Genomic DNA, 22,511 nt, shown 5'->3' on the forward strand with positions numbered 1-22,511 from the left:
GTGAGAAAGCAGTCTACAACCCGCCGCTTCCTTCCTAACTCCGTGCTCCAAGCTGGAGCCCCCAAGTGGTCTCGTCCATCCCCCAGCACCCAGCTGCAGGAAAAGCTGCATGCACAGCCCATGACATGGGGAGGCAGCAGCGGGTGTCTCGGGCCCAGGGTGGAGGGTGGGGTTCTAACACAGGACTACACACCTGCATGGAACTAGCAACAGTGGGCAAAGAAACCAAACCAGTAATTTATTTTAAAAAGTTTTATTCTGTAGATTTAGAAATATGAGATTTTTAATAACTGCAAAAGAAATTCAGTCACACCTAATGATTAACAGAATGTAGTGGTGTATTATCTAAACAGAAATTGTGCTGATGTGCCATAATAAATTGTCTATTAGTAAAAAAATACACTTTAGGGCACAGCATTGTATTTCAAATTACATTAGGGATACTTTGCAAGAATTTAATCAAACTAGAGAATTCTGAGTAACTGCATTTTTTAAATGCAGCACTTAAAAATGTAACAACTCTGTGCATTCTTTTTCTTTAAAAAAATGACCTTGTGTGTCATAGAAATGCTGCTTTATTGCTGCAGAGGTCAAAGTTCAAGGCTCAAGAGGTACAGGAGAGAATACAAAGGTAGCCTTTAGAAACTTGGTTTTGTTTATGTATAAAAACGGTAAAGTTTATAAAAGTTAATTTACAAACCAAGAACAAAAATGGTATGCACGCAATTATTTACAAGCAACCTTAAAACATTGAAGTTTTCAAATGCATAGCCAAAAAGAACAGAAAACCACCACTGCCTCTTGTCAGAAATTTAAGAAAGGAATGAAAGAAAGAAAGAAAAAGAAAAGAAGGAAAAGAAATCCATACATTACACTATTATTTTCTCCTGGGTGATTTCACATTTCTGAAACCACCACATCCACAATCTACTCAATCTTTTTTCATGATACATTATCTGATGTACACACACACCATAGAAGCTTAGTAGTAGCGCACAGCGAGAATGAGCTAAGAATTAAAAATACAGGGATAAGGCATTCCTGCTGGTCAGTAGGTCTGTGGTGATACGGTTAATTTATAGGTCCAAAGAAGCCATGGAACCAGCTTCACATGCTTTGGTGTCCTTCCCTACGAAGAACGTGTTTTCATCTACAATGAGCAACTGTCTTCATTCGACCTACACCCTCCCCAGAGTCGTTAAGTTCCCTCCTGTACATATCTGTTAAATCCATTATACTGGTTATATAATCCAGGTGCATTTTTTTAAAAATGTGTGCATATTACCTCATGCAAAATAAAAGAGAATAAAATAAAATAAAATAAAGTGTGTATGCTAGGTCAGGGACATTATAAAGTTTGAAACAGTGTATTTTGGAAAGAACAGAACTCAAATGCATCCCCATTTACTGGCTGGTCTTTTAACGGAAATCAGTATGTGAAGTTAAGCAGTCACCATAAAAAGTACAAAAATCATTACAAAGCAAAGTATCTTTGAACTTCTAGCCAACACCCATAGGTCGTCAATCACCAACGCGCAGTTCGCAGCATGTTTTCTACCGTGGGTCACAGGCATGCTCACTGATCTTCATCAGTGCCAACGAAGGCTTAATACTAACACACTGCAGTAGCGATTCTAAGAGAAGTGTAATACTTGACAGAGTGGTTCCATTTAGATTCAGCAAGTTCAATCCAGCTTCACATTATTTAATCAAGTTCCTATATTTTAAAGTTAAAAGTGGTCAATCAGCACAGAAACACAGTTTGCTCCAACAAGGTAATTTGGATCTCCAGGAAGACACTTGTTTTGCCAGGTTTTAGGATCACCTAGGAGAAAAAAGAAGTTGACGTCATTTCCAGTTAGCTAAACTGTTACTCTCAATGCCTCACAATTATAGGTAAAATATGAATACATCTATTCAGATAGTAACTTTCTTCTATTTCTTCAACATATTAAGCCATTTTAAATGTGTTCTTACATTACTAGGTTCTCTGGGCTTTTCCAAACACTGTGATTTAGGGCAATCATATGTCTTTGACAGTCCTAGTCTACCCCTCGTTCTATAATTATGATGAACATCTTTCTTTCACATTCAAAAGTTTCTACAATAATTATGTGATCACCTTAGGAGCTAAATGTGAGAGCAAATGTGTCATATTCAACTAATGAGACCTCAAAACTTCTGCAGAATCTAGTTCCTGAAGACCCTCCTCTTCCTTACCAAATCTAATCCAACCCAACCCAACCCAAGACTGAACACCAGAATGCTGACCCGACTCTGGAGCAACAAAATCACTCACAGCGCTTCCTACACTCAAAGACTGTGTAGGGCTAAGGCAGGTCTTGGGCATTTGAGTTTTTAACAAAACTGGTGTGTCAAGATTTGTAGCTAGCATTAAGAACTCTTTGCAGTAAGTTCTGAATGTGAAGAAAAATTGGAACAACTGTTAAGTGTGTGCGGTATCCAAGTAAGTTGAGAATCAAAACTAGAGATTTACTTCCTAATAGCAACAGCTCTCAACAGGGCTGATTCTGTGCCCATGGGACAATGTCTGGAGACAGTTTTACCTGTCACAACTGGCTTCTAGAGGTACTGGACAGAGAAGTGCCTAAACATCCCACAATGTACCGTACAATCCCTACAGCAAAAGGTTATTTGGCCAAAATGTCAACAACACCAGCTATGTGCATATCACCCAAGCATATTGGCAGTTAATAATACATTTTGATGGGATCCGTGATTTTTAAAAAGAGTGATATAATTTCACAGATACAGACAGGCTCACATATTGCTATGGAGAATAAAGTGTTCAATCAATGAGATAGTATTACGACAACTTTGGATGTAAATGAAAACCATTTCATTTTTTTAAAGTTCTGTTTTTCCCCCAGATACTAGCTTTTGTTAAGTCAGTGGTTCTTGAGCTCTACACTAATAATCTGAACAAACTTTTAATAGTAGCAATTCACCTGAAGTTATGCAGGATTACATAAAAGTACTTATTTTCTGGGTATGTTCCAATTTATAGAAAAAGTATGTCACTTGAGTACAACTCCTCTATCACAAAAACACTAGAAATAACGAACGTGGGAATCAAATATAATTCCTGCAAGTATCTGGAAGATCACTTGTAAAGCAAGTAACTACAGTAGGCAGTTATTTTTCTAGAACATGAGGTATATGCACACCCCTCAACACAAACACAAAATGCTCTTCTTTTGGGTAACATCTACATCTACCATAATTTTTATCCCGTAGCCTCTATAACCACACAAACTGAAACTGAGTTCTTGTCAAAACTTAATGTTTAAACTCTTATTTTTCTGTATTACATTCCTTTAAAGTGATCTATACCAATAGTAAAAATAGTTCCAATCTGTAGCTGACTTAAATCACTCAAGAAGTGAGAAATGTGAAAATATAATGGAAGCTTTGAAATTATGATTTTAAGAGAAAAATGCCATTAAAAAAACCCCACACAACAGAGGACTGCTAAGCATTTCACACTGAGAAATCACAACCGAGTGTGCTCACAGCAGGCCATCTCTCGAGTCCCTCCAGCACACGTGCTCTACACTTGAATGGAGAAGAGTAAGCAAAACTGAAATATTACATAAAAGAACACAATCATTTCAATAGTAAGATAAAAATATATCTATGTGTAAGACAGTAACAAATTTGTGACATCGTGAAAATTTTGACAGACAAAACAATTTTTATCCATTTTTGGCCAAATCATTTTTTTTTAAAGGCAGGAACTTCACCACCCTTCCATTTTTGTTTATGATATATGTATCAACGAAGAAACGTGAAAACACCGGGGATGCCCACACGGCCATAAGAACAGAGGCACAGGTCTGCTGAAGCAGCACAGGCAGCACACCAGGCAAGGCATCAATCAATGACAGGACCCAGAGCCCCAGAGGACAGAGTGAAGACAGCGTACCCGACGAGGAGTCGGATGATTTTAGAGCAAAAGACCAACCGTCAGGAGTCATGGACGCACAGTGTGGCAAGCGCAGCTCCACAGGCTTCAGGAACTTGAGACCATGGGGCCCACACATCACCAGGGGACTCAGCAGAGTTTCACCTGGAATCAGAGAAGGGAATGAAAGGGCGTGAGATGGCAGCCCTCCTTCTGGACACAAACCTCTCCTCACCCTCTCCTACTTCAGACATCAGCTCTCTACTGCAGTACACGTACAATGGAAACCACAAATATCACTTAAATTTTCTGGCAGCCATGCCAGAAAAGAAAAAGTTGCCATCAATTTTTATATTCCATCTGTGAAAAAAATGATTTCAACATGTAAACACAACAAAACCTATAAAAATCAGTATTTCACATTTTGAGCACCTTTCAATTCATAATAACCGCACAGTAGCTACTATATTCAATCATACCAGAACTACAGCGTAAAATATTCAAATATACTTTTTACAAATGTTACTTATATCTTTTATGTAAAACTGTTTGCTACAGCCTTGGTCAAAGGAATTTAAACAGGACTAACAAAGTTAGTCCTACTAGATTTTAAGACAAGATGACCTAAAAATAGAGAACTGGGGGTGTTAGTAGTCTAGCAAAACATCAAAGAATGAGATTAAGTAATGTATTTATGAAAGCAAAGCACTACTAAACAGTGCCCCCCAAAAAGTCCTGTACCACCCTGACAGATCCAGGAAGACTGAAAGTAAGAGTGTTCTTAGCTCCTCCAGAAGTACAGAAACTTACTGTGGTGTCCTCTGGACTACGTCACTTACTCTGCAGGGAGTTTATCATTACTAGTTTGCAGGATGCTGAGACAGCTCATGCCCCAAGAAGCTAACCTTCTGTAGTCAGGCAGCCTTGGCAGGGAGGGGTTGGGGTAGGGTCCTAACCCATGTCAAAAAAGATGTAGAGGCTGACTGACTCCAAGAGAAATCTGGTTACATGAGCCAAGACTGCCTGGTAGTCATGGGGGGATGCTCAATGACCTGCTACTTTGTTACTTGCTGTCACTCTTGATTTCACACTGAAAAGCAATGCATGTCATGTAGAAGGTCTCACTGCATGCCACCTACATGTCTATGCCACCACTCAAGAGTTCTTATGGGAGATCCTTCCCAATGGAATAATGACAATTTCAATCATACAGAGAGCCAGCCCACTGCAGTATGTATCAGAAGTTTGCCACCACTGGCCTACAGGAAAGGTAGAAGAGCAGCTACTCTTTGACTGGCCACTTTAAACTCTGAAGTGTACAAAGGACAACCCTTAAGTTACTTAAGCTGAGCAAAAAAATAAACACATTTACCTTTCTCTTTATCCAAAGGTGGGAGGATACTGTTGTCTCGACAGACTTTGAAATAGATTTCCTGCTCAATTCCTTCAGGAATGGCTCCTTGGGGGATAATGATACTAACACCAGTTTCTATAGAACTCAATACCCCACCATTGCTGTTAAATATGCCCCGGGCTGTGGCCACCACAGTATGACCATCTTCATCTTCATCTTCTTCCACAGCTGAAGGACTGAGAGTTCAGAAATAGCTGGTGAGTAAACTCATACAGCTTCTTTTATTGCTATTGTAGTAAGCACATGCATTTATTTCTTCATACAATCAAGTTATTTTAACTTTTAATGAAAGATTTTATCACAGGTATCACTGAGGGCATATTACTCCCAGAAAAATCAACTACATTACTGAAAACAACTAGGCAACTCATCATTACTGCTGATTTTGTAGTTGGATGTATAAAACCTGGTACCTTGCTCATACACCTATTATGCGTTTTAAGAAGCATGTTTTAAAATCATTGAACCTAGTACTTTAAAACTCATGTTCATAATTTCATTGGTGGGATTTTTTTCTTTTTAGTGATCCATAAATCAATGGTGCATCTCACAACTAAAGGCATCTTAAGCTTCAGGAGTACAGTTTCAACCCAAGACTTACAGATGAACGGAAAAATGGTCCAACAACATAAAAGTATATGAAGAGGAGCTGAAATTCATTCCAGCATGGCTGTGTGTTACCGACAGTTTCCTATGACACAGCCCCAAGAAGGAAGCTCCTCACCTGAGGCAGTACCCCGACCCTCGCCTCCCAGCAACAGCCCTGACAGACTGACAGAACCATCCTTCCTCTTGGGAAGCAGGGGGCCTGCCCATTAGCTCAGGTGTCTACGTACCTACTGCAACAAAGCAGTGAGGCTCAGGATGCTGTGGTTCGATCCCCAGATGGTCAAGCCAAACAGACCTGAGCTGAGGCCACCAATATCAAACAAAACATCCTTCTCTTGGGAAGCAGACTAGAGGTGGCCCTCCTGGCCATGGGTTCTACCTGCCAGTGCTTCCATGTCACAGCTGGCATGAAATGTAACTGTACTGACGCGACTGTGGGGCTGAGGACTCAGGCGGGGCTGAACAACCATTACACAGTAAGAAAAAGGGATCTCATCAGACGGGCTCGCTTTGTCTCGTTTGCTGAACTACCTTACTGTTTTTTAAAGGTCCCTCTGAAGTCATTACATTTCTATTTCTTGTCAGCATCCCCATTGGAAAAAGAGTCCATAAGGAAGAGAGACACACTTCTATTTCGGAGATACTCACTTTCCTAGAGGCCAGACAATCAGCAGCTGGACCAAGGGCACTGCATCCTAGCTGCGCTGTGACCCTGGGGAATCACTCCATTACCTAGGCTTTTGGTAGCTCCGGGACAATGCTAATACTCATGGATCCTTACCTTATTACTAACTCACTAATTTTAATATCCTGCACCTCCTGCAGATCTTTTTACAACCAAGTATATCCAACCCACAGCCCTTGAGCCGCCTGCTACCCTGACAGCTAAGCAATGCTGCCTCACAGTTTGTAAACTTTTAGCATCGCAATTTGTAGCAGTATTTGTCCTGACTCAGTTGTGCAGTGCTCTAGCTAGGCTGAACTGGCGGCCATGGAACCCTGGAGGACAGGGCGCAGGGCAGCATCACCCACGCACACTGAGCTGAGGAGCAACCTCCATGTACCAGTCATCACACACGCACGGCAGCTCGGCGAGCAAATGCAGCAACCACTGGGCACGGTGCTCCAAGCCAGCTACTCGTGCGTGCCCGTGAAGGCAGTCACTGGTATTAAATCACGTAAGTTTTCTCATTAAGCCACTAAATTTAGGTTATTTTATTAAATAATTTAATAAATTAAAATATGAAAAGCAAAGTTATATGTTAACTATAGCATATATTTTATATATGACCAAAATAATTTTTTTTCTTTCACTCAGAAAGGCCACGGAGCTGGATACCTGTGCCGTGCACAACAGCATTTGCTGCAATTACTTTTTTAAAGGCACAGTGAAGAAGTCCCGAGTCACGTGATTCACATCATCCCAAGTGCAGCGCTAATGAAGCACCTTACCTTACGGGAACAGCTTTAGGCACTGCGCTGACACTATTTACTTGATACTTAGGTTTGTCTGCATGGATGGAGAAAGTTTCAACCCCACTGTCAAACTCAGGGGGTTGTGCTGAACTGTGTGCTTTCATAAGAGTTTTTGGAGAAGTGGGGGTTTTTGAGGACAAGTCAGGCTTATTATGTACAGTTTCACTTGGCAGAAGATTGTGATTGAATTTTGGACTTTCAAACTTGCGTTCAAACGGTCGAGCAGAACTTGTATATGGTTTTGGTGTGAACCGGTTGTATACTGGAGCGATGGCTTTCTGAGGCTGTTCAGCTCCTACTGGGGCTTTATCTGGGAAGCTTTTCTGGGGATAGAAAGTAGTCTGAGCAGTGTCTTCTCGGTTTGGTGGTCTGAAAGTTGCTGGCTTACTCTGAGATGTAGGTGGGTCTGGTTTTGACACTAAAGAATTCTGAAAATCCAACGAGACTGAATTACCTGAAACACAAACAGAGGCATTTCTAAAACTTCTTGAAAGAAGTCGAAACAGCCCCATGATATCCCTTCTGGTTTAACTTGTCCTAGTTTGGTGGCATGGAACCCTGGGATGGCTCTTGAGCCTTTGGGACTGGTTATGATGCTAAGGGACGTAGGTGGTAGTGTGAGTACACTCTGCTGCCTCCAATTCAGGTCAGGCTGTGGGGGTCCCAGCCTCCAGAGACTGGTATCTACATAACTCTTCTCCAATACCTATCCCAAATTAGAAACGAAAGGAAAGATTTGGCCATATTAAAAATTTCAGTGTGGATTAAAAAAAAAATTCAGTATTGAAAATTCACAATAATAAATTTTTAAAAAGCTGCACAATAATAAATTTTTAAAAAGCTGTAAAATGGATTTACAAAATGTATGACTGATAAAGGATTAGTGCCTTAAACCTATGAAAAGCACCTTTAGGAAAGGAACCAAACTTTAAAAATGAGCAAATACTAGAGTGCTTAGTTACTCTACTGTAAAGACATCTCATTATTAGTCAGGAAAATATAAACAAAACAGCATTATTATACCAACAAAAATAGCAAAATTGAGACATTTGATAAGGCCAAGTCTTAGAAAAGATATGAATAGGAATATTACACATTGCGGAGGCAGTAGAAAACAGTAATGTGAATTCTATAAAATTAAGGGAAAAATAAAACCAATCTTTACAAACTGAAAAAACAGAGAAAGTGGAAACATGTCATACATTTCTTTTATTAACTAGCAAAACCTTGATAGCAAAATCAGATAAAAGACTATTACAAGAAAATTACTATACTAAATTCTTCGTGAACATAACATAAGTCATTACATTAAGGGAAATAAGAGACAAACATGATCCTAATACAAGCAAAGCAATCTGTCACAAGGCTCTCAGTGCACTATCAACAGCAAGAACTTCCTGAACATGCTAAAACAGCACGTACAACCCACACCTGTCATAAAGGTCAAAAATTCAATCCTTTCTCCTCAACATGGAGAACCATCAAAAGATGTGCACGTTTACCACTTCTCTTCAGCATTTCACTGGACGCCCTGGCAGATACAATAAAGCAAGGAAAAAACACAAACAGGCCCAAACATGGAAAAATAAGCATTAAAACTGTCTTCATCTGTACATGTGAGAGTGTGTGGAGAAAACCTTAAGGAAAGCAGTATAAACGCAGAACAACGACTTGTGTTTTTGAAGACAGAGCCTGGAATTTGACTCCTGTGTCAAGCATATGTGAGATCTGTCCACAGGAGAATGGACGAACTGTGTTACACTCTTTGGGTAATATATTACATGGTTACTCAAGTTAATAAAAGTGGATGTTGGGGCCGGGGAGGTAGCTCAGTAGAATAAGCACTTGCCTGGCAGGCGCAGGGTCCCGAGTTCAATCTCCAGTACCGCCAAAAACAACAACAACAAAAAGATAAAAAAATAAAAGTGGACGGTATCTACTTTGTTTGAATTCCTTCACAGCAGGTGCTACGCAACACAGTGAATGCTAAAACTTCACGGCCTTCCTTGGTCCATGTGTGAAAACGAACTATAGTGTTTACAATCCACTATTTAAGTATTTAAATTAGATATACTTATAATTAAATATTACTTGCCTAGGATTTGGTGACTGACATAAAATTAAGTTATCCTAAAAATGACTAAACTCATTTAGCGAAAAGGCTTGTCCAGTATACTGGTCACAGTCATGAAAAGAGGAGACACACTTTCAACAAAATTACTAGTTTTCACTTGTAGCCTAAAGATTTCAAGCATGTAGCTTTTACACAGAAACCAATTAAAGCTTCAACATTCCATGAGCTGAAATCCGCAACACTATCGTAACACGGAGACACCACCGACCTCTGAAATGCCTACCTTCCCCATGGGCTCCTTTGGCGTGCACGTGGACAGAAGAGCTGGCGACCGGCTGAGCCACCTGGGTATACTGTGAGGGCAACGGAGGAGGGGGAGGCGTGGCCTGGGCTGGGTCATAGCGTTTTTCACCAAATGATCTGTCACCAGCATCAGCTTCAGGTTTTCCCCTATTTAAAATATGGAAAAAATACCAACACTTGTAAATAAACTCATTTACAAAACAAATTCTCATTCCTTCAAGAATTTCTACATTTAAAACAAAATTCAGACATTTCACAATTTTGACTAAGCTACTCTACCAAAAATGTACAAACAAATTCAACCATTCATCAGCACAAATAATGTCAAGACAGTACAGATACTTTAAGAATATTAGTAAAACATCCAGAAGATAGCAACCAAAAGGCAGATTAAACTAGGTATACTTTAAAACTGTAGTATTTACAAAAAACAGTGATGTGTGGTAGGTCTGAGGAAGTCTTGTAAACACTGTGCTCTGTAACACGTACGCTGGCACAAGTCTTTCTCACACCCACTTCTGATTTTGTGTCTGAGGTACAACAAGCCGAGGTGCCTGGCAGCCTTAGCATACGCATTAAAAATGGCATCATAGACCAGAGGATGGGAACGTTTTCAGAAAAGGGCCAGATTGAGCATATGTTTTTGGCTTTTTAGGTCATATAATCTCTGCACAGCTATTCAACTTTTACCTTTAAAAAGCCACAGACAGTAAGTCAATGAAAGGCCATAGGTGTGTTAGAGTGACATTAAAAAACTAGGATCTTTTACTTTAAAATCTGTCCTTGATTTACTAGATCTTTTTTGTTGTTGTTTTGTTTAGTGACTGCTAGAGTAGCAGATATTCTGTTTCCCACAAGGCTTGTTTAAGTCAAATTATGCCATGTATCCTTATTTGTTCAAATTGCCAATTGTTAATATTTAACACACACAACTCAAACAAAAGAAATCTTCTAAATAAACCTGCAATTGCAACATCGTCATCTAAACCTTACTGCAGAGTGCCAAAGCTCCACTGGCTTTATGTGCACAGTCAGTACCATATGTACTTGGAATGTACTTTTATTTTCATAGAACACTTTGGTTTAAGTCTAGTCTTATGATTAGTTGTTTTTTTTTTTTTTTTTTTTAAATCTTTTCTTCATTTATTTAGTACAAGGTCTCGCTACACAGCTCGGACTTGTAATATCCTCCTGTCTCAACCGCCCCAGACTGGGTGGGATTACAGGTGTGTGCCACCATGCCTAGTTTTGGTCGCCGGTGGGGTCGGCATGGCATGTGGGATCAGGGATCGAATCCCAGTCCTTGCACTTGCCAGACAGGCACTTAGACCACTGAGCTATCTCCCTGGCTCTATGGTTAGCTTTACAACTATGCTGTTCCTTGCTCACATTCGTTTACACTAAGCATTTGAGGATGATGTTAAGATTCCTAAGTGCACATAATGCCAATGACACAGTGAGGGACACCTCAAGTAACAGCCTCACATTAATGCCAATCTTACCACTTGATGTTCCTTTTCAAGTAGTCATAGCTAGTGTAAGAGCCAAGAAATCTAGGTGATGGCAAAGCAAGCGCAATAAAAAAATGAAAGAAAATGGTCAATCTAACTAAGTAAATCTACAGCAAATGGAACTCAAATGTCACTTTAAAACATAAACCAACATCCACCATGTCAGCATAATTTGCTTCATTAAAAACAAACAAAAAACATCGCTAATTCTGTTATCCAAGGAGATTACCAACATATGAAAACGGAGTCCCTGAGTACACCCTCCCCGCCTGCCCACCCTCCGCATTATTTACTTGTGGTCAATGAGGAGCAATGTGTTTGGGATTTGCTCTTCAACCTTTGTCCTTCTCTGCTGCAGCTACTAATGGTGAAAGAAACGAAGCCGAAAGGCTCTGCTCAGAGACAGAGCACTTGCCCAGCATGCTCCAGACCCCAGGTTTGATCCCCAGCATCAAAAATTCAAAAAACAGCACAAAAGGAACCAATCAAGGAGCAGTAACTAGAGACAATGAGGGTTTTTTTTTTTTTTTTTTTCTTTTTGAGACAAGGTCTTAACATGTCAAGTTCAAAAGGGCCTCAAACTCATGGTGATCCTCCTGCTTAGCCTCTTGGCTGCTGGCATTACAGGGATGCACCACCATACCCACGAGAGCAGGTTCTGAGTAAGAGTGAAATGTTCCAATAAAAGAAAAAAAGCTCAGTGAAAGACATTCTCAAAAACAGAAACGGTGATTCAACAAGACAGCTACCGATCCCTCAGGGTAATGAAGAATCAGCAAACGGAAACATGTGTATCTCTGCACTACACCTGCACTTAATGCATGCGTCTTCCTAGCAACCCCTCACCCAGGTGCAGGGAAGGCCCGCAGTGAGCGGGGCTTCACTTGAAACGCTGCCACGCTTGACTCTCACAGCCCACAAAACCACCAGTCATTTATCTTTTTTTGTTGTTTTGAGACTAGTCTCTGCTATGCACCCCAGGCTGGACCTGAACTCACAGCAATCCGCCTGCCTCAGCTCCTGAGTGCTGGGATTATGGATGTATGCCACCACATGCAGTCGCAGTCCTGCCACTAGTCTCATAAACTTAGTTTAAAAAGCAAAAGTGATGCTGTTTCTTTCAAATACAATGTATCATTATGAAAACTACAATCAATAACACTGGCTCCTCCCAAAGCCGTGCTCACCAACAGGAGGGTGCTATCTACGTGTGACCTGTGTTGAGTTACACTTACTCAGGAAGTAGGAGCCCCTACTGTACGCTAAGTTGTGTTCTAGACCCTGGCAAAGAGTCATCTATCCTAAGCTATTAGGTCTTCTTTCTACAGAGACAGAGTAACACAAAATCAAAACACCTTTGATTTGATTTCTTTAGATCTCATTGTACTCCTTTAAAGTTGCATACTATTTATCAAGTATGTAAAAGGATAAAGTATCTCTTTAACCTACACTGTGGGCCCGCTTTTAATATATTTAATGTGTACATAACAGTGTACATAAAAATGATTACCACAGGATATACCCATCTAGCTTACCAAAGGAACTCAGGCGAGGCCTAACCTTCTGACCTGGATGCTAAGGGCATCTGTCCAGCCTTGCAATAGGACAGTACGAGATGTAAGACACCAGCTGTACCTCGCAGCATCTCTGCTGTAGCACTCAAAGTCTGCATTTGTATGTTTCAAACTGCATTTTTCTGCAGATAAGAGCATTTAAATAGATAATAGTGGAAAAATGTTTTAAGTCTTCACTTCAAACGATGTCTCACACACAAAAAGCAGGTAATTAAAATCAAGTTCCTAATATTACAAACAACAAATGATAGGTTCAGAGAAACAAAGCATCTAAATTAAATGAAAATCTATGTGCTTTTAATCTTAAACACAAAACTGGCGTGTGATGACTTCTGGTGTGTCACCTTGGCTAGGATGAACCGGATCTCAGATCTTTGAACACTCACTTAGGTGCTGCCACAAGGGGGTTTCTCAGCTACAGTGCCCCCCTCTACTGGTGTTAGGCTGACCAGAAGTGAGACAATGTGGGTGAGCCTCACCTCATTAGGCAAAGACCCTTCCGAAGCATGGAGAAATCTCCCATAGATTTCTTTGCCCAGGTTTCACTCGCTCACACGGCTCTTGTGCTTGTACACGTAAACTCCCTGCAACATACTCACTTCTACTTTCGGTCATCTGGGTTTTGCCTTATGGAAGTATGCACTTGCTGGTGTCTGCATGAGTTCATACCCAACTCTTAGGACTAAACTCTATGAGCCAGGGCTTAACCAGAGAAAAGAACCAACAGAAGACACAACACAAGAAAACACAATAAGAAAGTCAAGAGAATGGAGTGGCACAGACAGGGAAAACAAAGCCAAGAGTCAAAAAATGAGTACAGCCCTAATTCTTCTGTGCCACTGCACCTGGCCTTGGTTTTCTCATGTATAAAACTGGAGCAAAAATCTCTGAAGCCCCTTCAAGTTACACTGATAACACAATTCTTGCTTTAGAAACCCCACTCTTACTTTTGTGTTCAAAAGACAAAAACAGACAATACAGAAAAGAATATCGTTAAATGTATGTATAAAAGTGGGGATCCTTTTAGAATTCACATTCAATTCCAGATCTTGGTTTACTCTTCCATCATAACCATTTATTTGTGCATATTTTCTAACACAAAAACCTTTACAGGTTAAGAACAAAAATCAAATACACACCCAGCACTAAAAAATATGGAGCCACTACAGTCTAAAGAATTCATGGATTATATGTAACTGTTTCCCTTAAAAATGCACTGAACTTCATGTGACTGATTCCACTTCTGCAACAGAGCCTTCATATTTAAAAAGCAGGCCTTAAGATGAAATAACTTACTTTGCAGAATAACTAGAAAAATTTGGTTGACTCTGAGAATGAACTGGTTTGGCAGGCTCTGAGAGGTGCCCGGCAGGAATGTGTGCGGGAGGCTTGTTCTCAAGACTTCTTCTGTCAAAGTATGAGAGCTGTTTTCGGTAATACTCTTCATCTTCCTCTGGATCGTAATGATTTGAACGAACGATATCTTCAGGTGGCTTTGGCTGAGGCTTTTGAGGTTCAGGGATTCTAACAGGCAATGAGTAACAAACGGAACAATTCTCACATGTTAGCTTTACAAAGAAAACAAAATATAAATCTTATCTTGGCCTTTACATAGACTGCTGCAATTGTTTGGATCTAACTGAGCAGTTAAACAGGCAAAGTGAGTATTTCAAGTCGCACAGCCTCAGGGAGTTTACTCAAAGGCAGCCTCCTCCGGCTCACAAGTCCTTCTGTACAATTCAGTAAGTAACAATTACCTGCTCAGAGTCTCAAGGCAGGATGGAAGCAGGCAATCAGGGAAAAGGAGGGCAGTACAACCAAGACAGTGGTGAACAGCTCAAGGTATATATATCAGTGTCAGTAACAATATGTGACAGACTTTATGTATGAACTTTAGAAAGAATTTTTAAAAGAACTTTAGTTCAGTCTCATATGCACAAACAGCCCTATTTATTCAAAATTGCAGTAGATACAGAAAGCACAGAGGGATAAAAAGTTACTAAACAAATTAATACACTGGACAGCAGTTCCTGCCTACTGCAACTGACAATGTACGTTTAATAAATAAAGCACATTTCATATGTAAGCTATATTCAAACACAGTCCTGTCACTCAGCAGGATGCAACCTGGTTAAGAGCAGAGCGAGCAGTGGTGAGCCAGGTTTCTCCCTAGCTCCGACACCTCCGATATGCTAGCCAGGCCCTGGCCACCTTAGCAGCTCTCTTCAAGTACAATGTGTTGTGCGATTACCACCACAAAGGCAAGAACATTATGTGTATTCACTAAGCGGTTACTTTTTGTCATTTAAAGCAACCTAAGTATGTTGCTCTGCCTAAAAATCTTGAGGTCACATGTCTGTAAGCACTTGTAAAACAAACAAACAAAAACCGTAATGCAAATAATAGGGCTTCCAAGTTTTTAATCATTTGCTAGGAATATCTCTTTTCAAAAGATTTGTTTACTGTAGGTCTAACAATTATTTGTTACAGAAACTCTACTAAAACTCTTTCTTCTGCCTAGGACTACTGTTCTAGGAGAGCTGGTGGTTTTTGTCTGACAAGAAAAAGATCCTGTCCTCCTTTGCACACTTCTCTACTAGCACAGTGAAGAGTCTTCTCACCAAGAGTTAATGCATGTCAACTCTGCACTACAAAAGCCACAAGCAAACCTACCTGTACAGAGTTTTGTCATGTTCACTGAATTGACTCTGAGGAGTGGGCTTAGGACCAGTGAGGGCAGCACTTGGAGGCTTCGATGCTACTTCTGGAGGCTGCAGAAAACAGATACCCAAGGAACAGAAGACTATGAGTGGCTTTGCTCTGGGGAGAGGGAAGAGCTGAGATGTGCTCTGAACTGCTCTTCACCCACTGTACCCACTGATCTGGGACTGTAGAGACACAACAGCACACTCACCTTGAAGCCGGCGGTGTCGTTCATATCCTTCTTGTTCTCCAATGAGGCAGACCTTCTGTTCTCAAACATCTTAACTCTGGTCAGCACAGACTGTGGCTTCATTGCTGGATCCTCTTCTTCTTCAGTGAGAGCAGGGGGTGGAGGCAATGGTTTGGTAGCTGGAGGCAGAACCTCTGGCTTGTGTTGAGAGGAAGGTATCAGAGGAGCGACAACTGCAGCACCATGGACAGCCTCGTAATGGCCTCCTTTGGAAGTGAATCCTTGTGATGGTACTTGCTCATAATTTCGTGGGTACTGATCAAAATACTGCTTGGGTTCAGATGACTTGGGACCTGCTGAAGGATAAGGCTGCGCTTCTGGTCTGTATCTGCTGTGCATGTCATACCCAGAAGCTAACTGCTCTTCATGTCGCAGGGTGGAGGTTCTAGGTGGTTGTTCATAGCGGGGTCTATTATCGTAAGACAGAGAAGCTGGCTCTTCAAAACGTGGAAAGTACCCTCGCTCTGCGGACTCCTCAGGATGAGGTCTGGAGTCCAAGTCTCTAGAGTGCTGACTATCAAAGGATGGCCGAGGCTGGTAGGACTGTTTGTCATCATAATATGACCACTGTTCTTCATATGGAGGGATTCGATCTTCGTATCGTAGGCGATGGTCATAGTTTCGAGAAAACTGGTCTGTATAGGTTGAGGAGTCATATCTGTATGTGGGCTGCTCAAGGTCTCTGCTGGGTTGTTTCTCCACATATGGAAGCTGGGGCTCATAGGCCAGATTTGGCTCTCTGTCTGGCCTCTGCCCTGGGTGGCCAACAGCTGGCTGTTTTAAAACATGATTTTGTCTCATTTCCTCAGGGTATGGATCCTTTCTGTATGCCTATGAGAAAAGATCCATGCGTAAGGACACAGACTCGTCTTTAATTCTAGTCTATTTTACTAGACTAGGACTAATATTAAACTATTTTAATATGAAAATAGTATGTTCTACCATTTATTACCAGCTCAGACAAGATTAGTGAAGAAAGCCACTTTAAATGAAAGCTCAAAATTTATAGTGCAATTAGAGGCTTTGATGTTTTAGCATGTACTAAACGAAAAGTGAGTTAAAGATTATTAAATTTAGTAGAAAATTAATACTCTATTATTGATTCCACTTGATTTTGATACTGAAAATTAAAATCATGAAGAAAATTTATGGACACCAGAATTTATAGAAGCATAGAAATATTTATGATGGATCTCAACTATCTATTAAGGAATTCTAGAAAAAATAAAAACCAAAAATAAAAATATTAAGCACAAATCTTAATTAAAAAGCCTGTTCTCAAACAATCGGTATACTGGAAGCCATGCAAACTACAAAACTGAAATGATTTGTACTGATTTAGCACTAAAGTGTTTAAGCCCACAGTAAAAAAGCAAAAGGAAAACTTAAAGGGCAAAGCAAAAATGATCATGTGCTAGACTGATGAAGAGCAACGAATTAGTGCGACACTGCAGCACAGATACCTTTGCTGGATCTACATGCGACGACAATGATGGCTCTTGGTCTCTTAGCATTATGTGAGCTGCCTCAGCACTTGGTGCTCGTAAAGAATCAGCTTGTGGTGAGTGAGAGGCGGAAGGAGCTGGGGTGGGCTCCTCCAGTCTGACATTAGTTAAATTTACAGTATGATTAACTGCAGAGGTTGATGATGCTGGGTTTGTTTCAGGCGAAAGGTAAGGGACTGGAGATGAGGCTTCTGCTTTCTGTGAAGTGTTTAAAATATTTTAAATATAGTGTTTCTATTTACTGCTACCGTCCCACTTTAATCTATAGTGACTGGCTGACACACATTTTTAAGTGTGCTGAATTAACAATGTTACACTATGACCTCATGTAAACTTTTTTGGGAAAAATTCAGTATACTGTTGTGTAAGATGAACATACAAAATTTAATAGTCTTCAATACTCTCAAACTGAAATTAAAGATTACGCTTTAATGTGAAGAAAGGACAAAATATATTCCGTAATGCAATCACCACATTCTAAAATTTAATAATGAACCTCTAACTGCAAAACGTTGAATGCTTGCTGCTTACCTGTTGAGAGGCTGTCTTAAATCCAGGGGAGTCTATTCTATGAATAGGTTGTGGCTGAGCTTGTGGTGAGTAGGGAGGATATGTTTGGTTGTCATGATGCATCCCAGTGGAGTCCTCTCTTACGGGCTCAGAGGACCGTGTAATGGCAGACTCCGGTGGAGTCCCAACCTCATCATTAAGAGTTTCATCTAGTTCTTGATCAGTGTAGGCCCCGCCTTCTGTATCTGTGTCTTCATAGTCAGAAGTGTGTCTACTGTCCGTGCTATACATTGAGTATTCACTACCTGGGGCTGACAGGTAGGACAGACGATCATCATGCAAATCAAGGTCATCACTTGTAGCACCATCCGCCTGGGTCAAATAAAAGTAAATTAAAAAATTTATTCAGTAGTTCTTTAAGAGATGGCCTTTATTTTACAAGGGAGACTGAAAGGATATTTTTCTTCGGATAAATAGTATCTATTTCTTGAAAATTCTGGGGAGGAAATGTCAAGAAGACTGCACAAGCACACATGCAGACACACACAGCACCCTAGGGAGCTGAAGGGCTTGGGAGACGGCCGCCAGGGCAAGCTGGACTCCAAGGCCAGCCCCAGAAAACAGCGAAGGAATCTGGCACGACTCAGGGTTATAAAATCTGGCTGGTAGCTTTTCAGCCCAAAGCAAGGTGAAGGAGAATACTACCAAACCACACTCACATGAACAAGGACACACTAACAGAACAGCATACACGAGAATCTCTATGAAAACAACCCCACGGTTCAAGTTCGGTAAGCGGTAATAAATTTATACTTAGAAACAACTTATAAAAAAAGTTGTACTTGGTGCCTAAAGCTTTTATGAAGCACAATAGAAAATGACCACTTCAATGGTAGTAACATTTCAATTAAGAAATGTTTACTGTTTTTCACAGAAGCAGTATCCAATGGATGAAAAGGGAGAAATGCAGTTATGCTTCTCTTGTACAAGCAATTGAGGGCCGAGTTAAGTTTCTACTTTTCTACACTGAGTGGCCTCTGAGGAGATCAGAACGACCGAAGTATGAGGGAATGGAAGCTATGGAACTGAAATCAACAAGTAGTTACAGGACACTTTTCTGACACTAGTATCCAGGTTAAACAGAACAGTCCCTGAAGATCCTCCATAGACGTTTTGCCTCCTTAGGCATGAGAGGTGAAGGATCAGGAATCCCCAAATCAGAAAATCGTTCCTCCATTTCTGCATGGACTGTATGACCTACGTAAGACTCTGGTTCTCCAGGAAGATGGACTGCTATTAATTAGCAGGGTGGTGTGAACGTGCAGGGCTGCAGGCCAGGAACATGGTCTTGGGAAGTGAGCTGGCTGAGTGGAGCTTTCTGAGAAGTCTGTATGTGGCTGTATAAGACCCTGACTCTGAACAATGCCTTCCTAAAAAGAAAAACTAGGGTGTGCCATGCCTCTCCACAGGTCTTTGGTTTTGTTTTCTTTCTTTTCTAATATCATCAGAGCACCTGCCAGGCCAAGGAGAGAGAGAAAATCCCATGGCTTGGCCCACCTAGAGCAAAATGTCCCTGACTGAACGCTGTAATGGCTGCCGCAGAAGAGAAGCCTTCCTGTCAACTCCAGTCTTTAACTTGCCAGGGAAATCTTTAAGACATGGGAAGAATGGCTTAGAATTCACCAATCCGCCTGGCCTCGACACTTGGCTTGCAATGCAAAAGTGAGCATGAACCATGGGTGGTTTGCCTGAAGAGACAGTGTGCTCACATGTTAAGACTCAAGATGACATTTCTTTTATTCTAACATACCTGATGGAAGGGGGCAGAAGAGAAACCAAGCTGGATTTCAGTTATAATAACCACCATTGTGACTTAGAAAATGCAGCAACCTATCCTCATAATAAATGACATCGTCCTCACATAAGTTTGGGGAGTTATTACACACTTGTTAAACCAGGCAACAAAGTACATGATAATATCTCAAAGAGAAATTACAGTTTTGTGAATTAAAAAAAAATAAAATAAAAAACAAAACAAAAAAGCCCCTTTCAGGCAGACATGTATACTTTGTACATTTTGAGAAAAGATGTACTGATTTTCAAGAGTTGACTAGCGCACGCCAGTAACATTCTACCTGACAAAAGGCACCAACAGAATGGCACAGTTTAGAGAAGACAGTATGAAGAATACGTTTTGTCAATGCCACAAGAGTAAAAATCAGTATGTTGCTGTAAAGTGGTGTAGTGTGTTTCCCCATCTTGATTATTTCACTATCAAGTGCCCCAGCTGATGTGTAAATAATTCAAAGTAGTCATTATCTCTTCTGCATGGTCTCTACTGGTACATAATGAGAAAAGTCATGGGTTCTGATGCTCTACTATCCGTGAGAACAGTCACATTATCTCTAGATGAAAACATTTAACATCTCATCTTGCATAGGCCTTGTTTCTAGATAAAGGGCACATGGCCCCAAGCATGCAGCATGCACTGCCACAGCATCCGTATCAACAGCCAGGCAGGGGAAGTAGGGGCCATGCAGGGGCAAACAACACATTAAAAACCAAACCAACAAGAAAATACAAAAAAGCAAAACAAACAAAAAAAATCAGAGCTAGTAGTCTCAATCCTAACAACTAAATCTTATATGTATAAACACCATAATAATCTGAGGAAGACATTAAAAACAAAGGTTCCTTCTACAGAGTACTCTGAGAAAAACAATCTCCAAAAATAAGTAAATAAACACATATTTCCCATCAAAGGTTGCAGTAAAACCAAGCTGACAAGACAAAGTAGTTCCTTTCAGGCTAGCTATTTGGGTGTACATATAATCAAAATGCAAAGCTAGAAAAAAAATCTATTACTTTATTTAGTATTTCACAATATGTTGTAAGAATGTTAGAAAACCAAATTCCCAAAATGTAACTGGGAGGAAACACATGACCCAAGTTTTTTTACTTACAAGATTTCCTCAAGCCTCCAAAGTACTCATGGCTACTGGGACACTCCTAGGGGATGAATGCTGGCCACACTCCCCACCCACCACTTTCCTTCAGAGCAAGTGGGTCCTGACTGTCATCTACTAAAGACAGAAAACACTTAAACCTTCCAAATCTCCTCATGTTCAGAGGAGGAAACTGCAGCCAGGTTCAAACCTGACTTTCCTTAATGAGGGGCACGATCAGAATTGTTTTTCATTATAAAGTGAGAATCCTTTGAGAAGAATTCCACTGAAGTAATTCAACAGAGTCAGGAAGTTTAAGAATCTCTTACCACTCAACACAACTTTTATAAAACTTACATAAAAATCACGAATGCCAACTTTTCAAAAATTACTCTATCAGTTTAATCCAGTAAGAAAATGGTAACTCAAAAGACATTTTTGACTAGTTATATCATTTACTGAGTGGATTAAAAACGTATTTTCTTACCTTTCCCTCTGAAACCCATACCAGCTGATTCTGTTGTTGCTGAATTGCTTCTTTCAGTGCACCATACCAACCATCATTCATTGAATTTAAGTTAATTGTAGCTGAAAATAAATGTACAGTGTAGTTTATGGTTAGAACACTGTCCAAAATCAGTCAAATTCATTTAACACTTCCTATCACTATTAAAAAGGTAGTATTCAAAACATTTGAAATTTCTATTTGAGTACTGTACATTTTATTTCACCTGTTAAGAGGACGCTATCCAGGCAAAGGTTATATACATTTTAATATTTGAACATTTAGTACTGAAATAATATTTTTGCCTACATATTGTTGCCTAGACTTTTATTTTAAATTTTTTTGTGGCCAGCTCAGCCCACGCTGGGGAAGAGGCTGGCATGGCATGTGATGCCAGGGATTGAACCACAGTCCCTGCATGCTTGCCTAAGCAAGCACTTCAAACTGCTGAGCTATCTCGCTGAACCTGCCTAGACATTTGAAACTGAAAGAAAGCCTCATATACTTACTTGTAAAAAGATGGTGATTATTTTTACGAAGCTTATGTGATCGTTCATACAGTTTCCTAGCACTTTTCCGAGATTCTGGACATAATCTCATTCTCATTGTTTTCACACCTTGCTTAGAGTCTGGGTTAAGGAATACAACAATTGGATACCACTGGGCATAATTAAGACGATCAACTGCATTTGGTGTTACATCTAATAAAGCATGTTTGTCCTGGAGACAAAGAAAAACACAAAAAGGTTTAATTAAAAAAATCATTAATTAAAACCATCATCTTCAGAAAAAGCCATACAGCCCATACTACATTTCAGTTTTTACAGACTTTTGTGTTCTACGATGTCTCAGGAGTATATGTTAAAAAACCTTCTAGTCAGAAGTTAATTCAATACAATTTGTAGCCTGATTTTAAATTATGAAAAAATTCTAATTGGCATATTTTAAAGAATTAACTCCAATATGTGCAAACTGAAAGTATTACATGTGCTGAGAATAAACATATGTGTAATGATTTAATGTTCTGGATATTCCCTGTGTACCTTAAACTGCACTGACATCATATAATCTGTTAACTGCACCTAAACAATAGATACCTGTGGGCTTTTTTTTTTTTTTGGAGACAGGGTCTTAATATGTAGCTCAGGGTGGGCTTAAACTCACTATGTAGCCCAGATTGGCCTCAAGCGGGCAGAAATCCTCTTGC

General features: G+C 40.2%; 1 protein-coding gene across 5 annotated transcripts in view; it reads right to left on the bottom strand.

Annotated features, from left to right (window-relative positions):
* Positions 1-237: 237 nt before the first annotated feature.
* Tjp1 (tight junction protein 1) overlaps positions 238-22,511 on the bottom strand; it is an 89,855-nt gene continuing 67,581 nt past the window's right edge. Inside the window, exons 17-28 of one of the 5 annotated variants that reach the window (XM_004623239.3) lie at positions 21,814-22,024; positions 21,287-21,387; positions 17,876-18,226; positions 17,303-17,542; positions 15,801-16,670; positions 15,560-15,657; positions 14,183-14,410; positions 9,782-9,948; positions 7,401-7,878; positions 5,298-5,515; positions 4,007-4,090; positions 238-1,825 (exon numbers count right to left, since the gene is read on the bottom strand). In XM_004623239.3, coding sequence (XP_004623296.1) covers positions 1,731-1,825; positions 4,007-4,090; positions 5,298-5,515; positions 7,401-7,878; positions 9,782-9,948; positions 14,183-14,410; positions 15,560-15,657; positions 15,801-16,670; positions 17,303-17,542; positions 17,876-18,226; positions 21,287-21,387; positions 21,814-22,024 — 3,141 coding nt within the window. In that variant the 3' untranslated portion in view covers positions 238-1,730. Of the gene's footprint in view, positions 1,826-3,946; positions 4,091-5,297; positions 5,516-7,400; positions 7,879-9,781; positions 9,949-14,182; positions 14,411-15,559; positions 15,658-15,800; positions 16,671-17,302; positions 17,543-17,875; positions 18,227-21,286; positions 21,388-21,813; positions 22,025-22,511 lie in introns of all 5 variants that reach the window. The other 4 variants (XM_023709840.1, XM_023709838.1, XM_023709843.1 and 1 more) reach the window with 4 other exon arrangements.

The sequence above is a fragment of the Octodon degus genome, unplaced genomic scaffold, assembly GCF_000260255.1.
Source record: "Octodon degus isolate 3935 unplaced genomic scaffold, OctDeg1.0 scaffold00002, whole genome shotgun sequence".
Classification (NCBI taxonomy): domain Eukaryota; kingdom Metazoa; phylum Chordata; class Mammalia; order Rodentia; family Octodontidae; genus Octodon; species Octodon degus.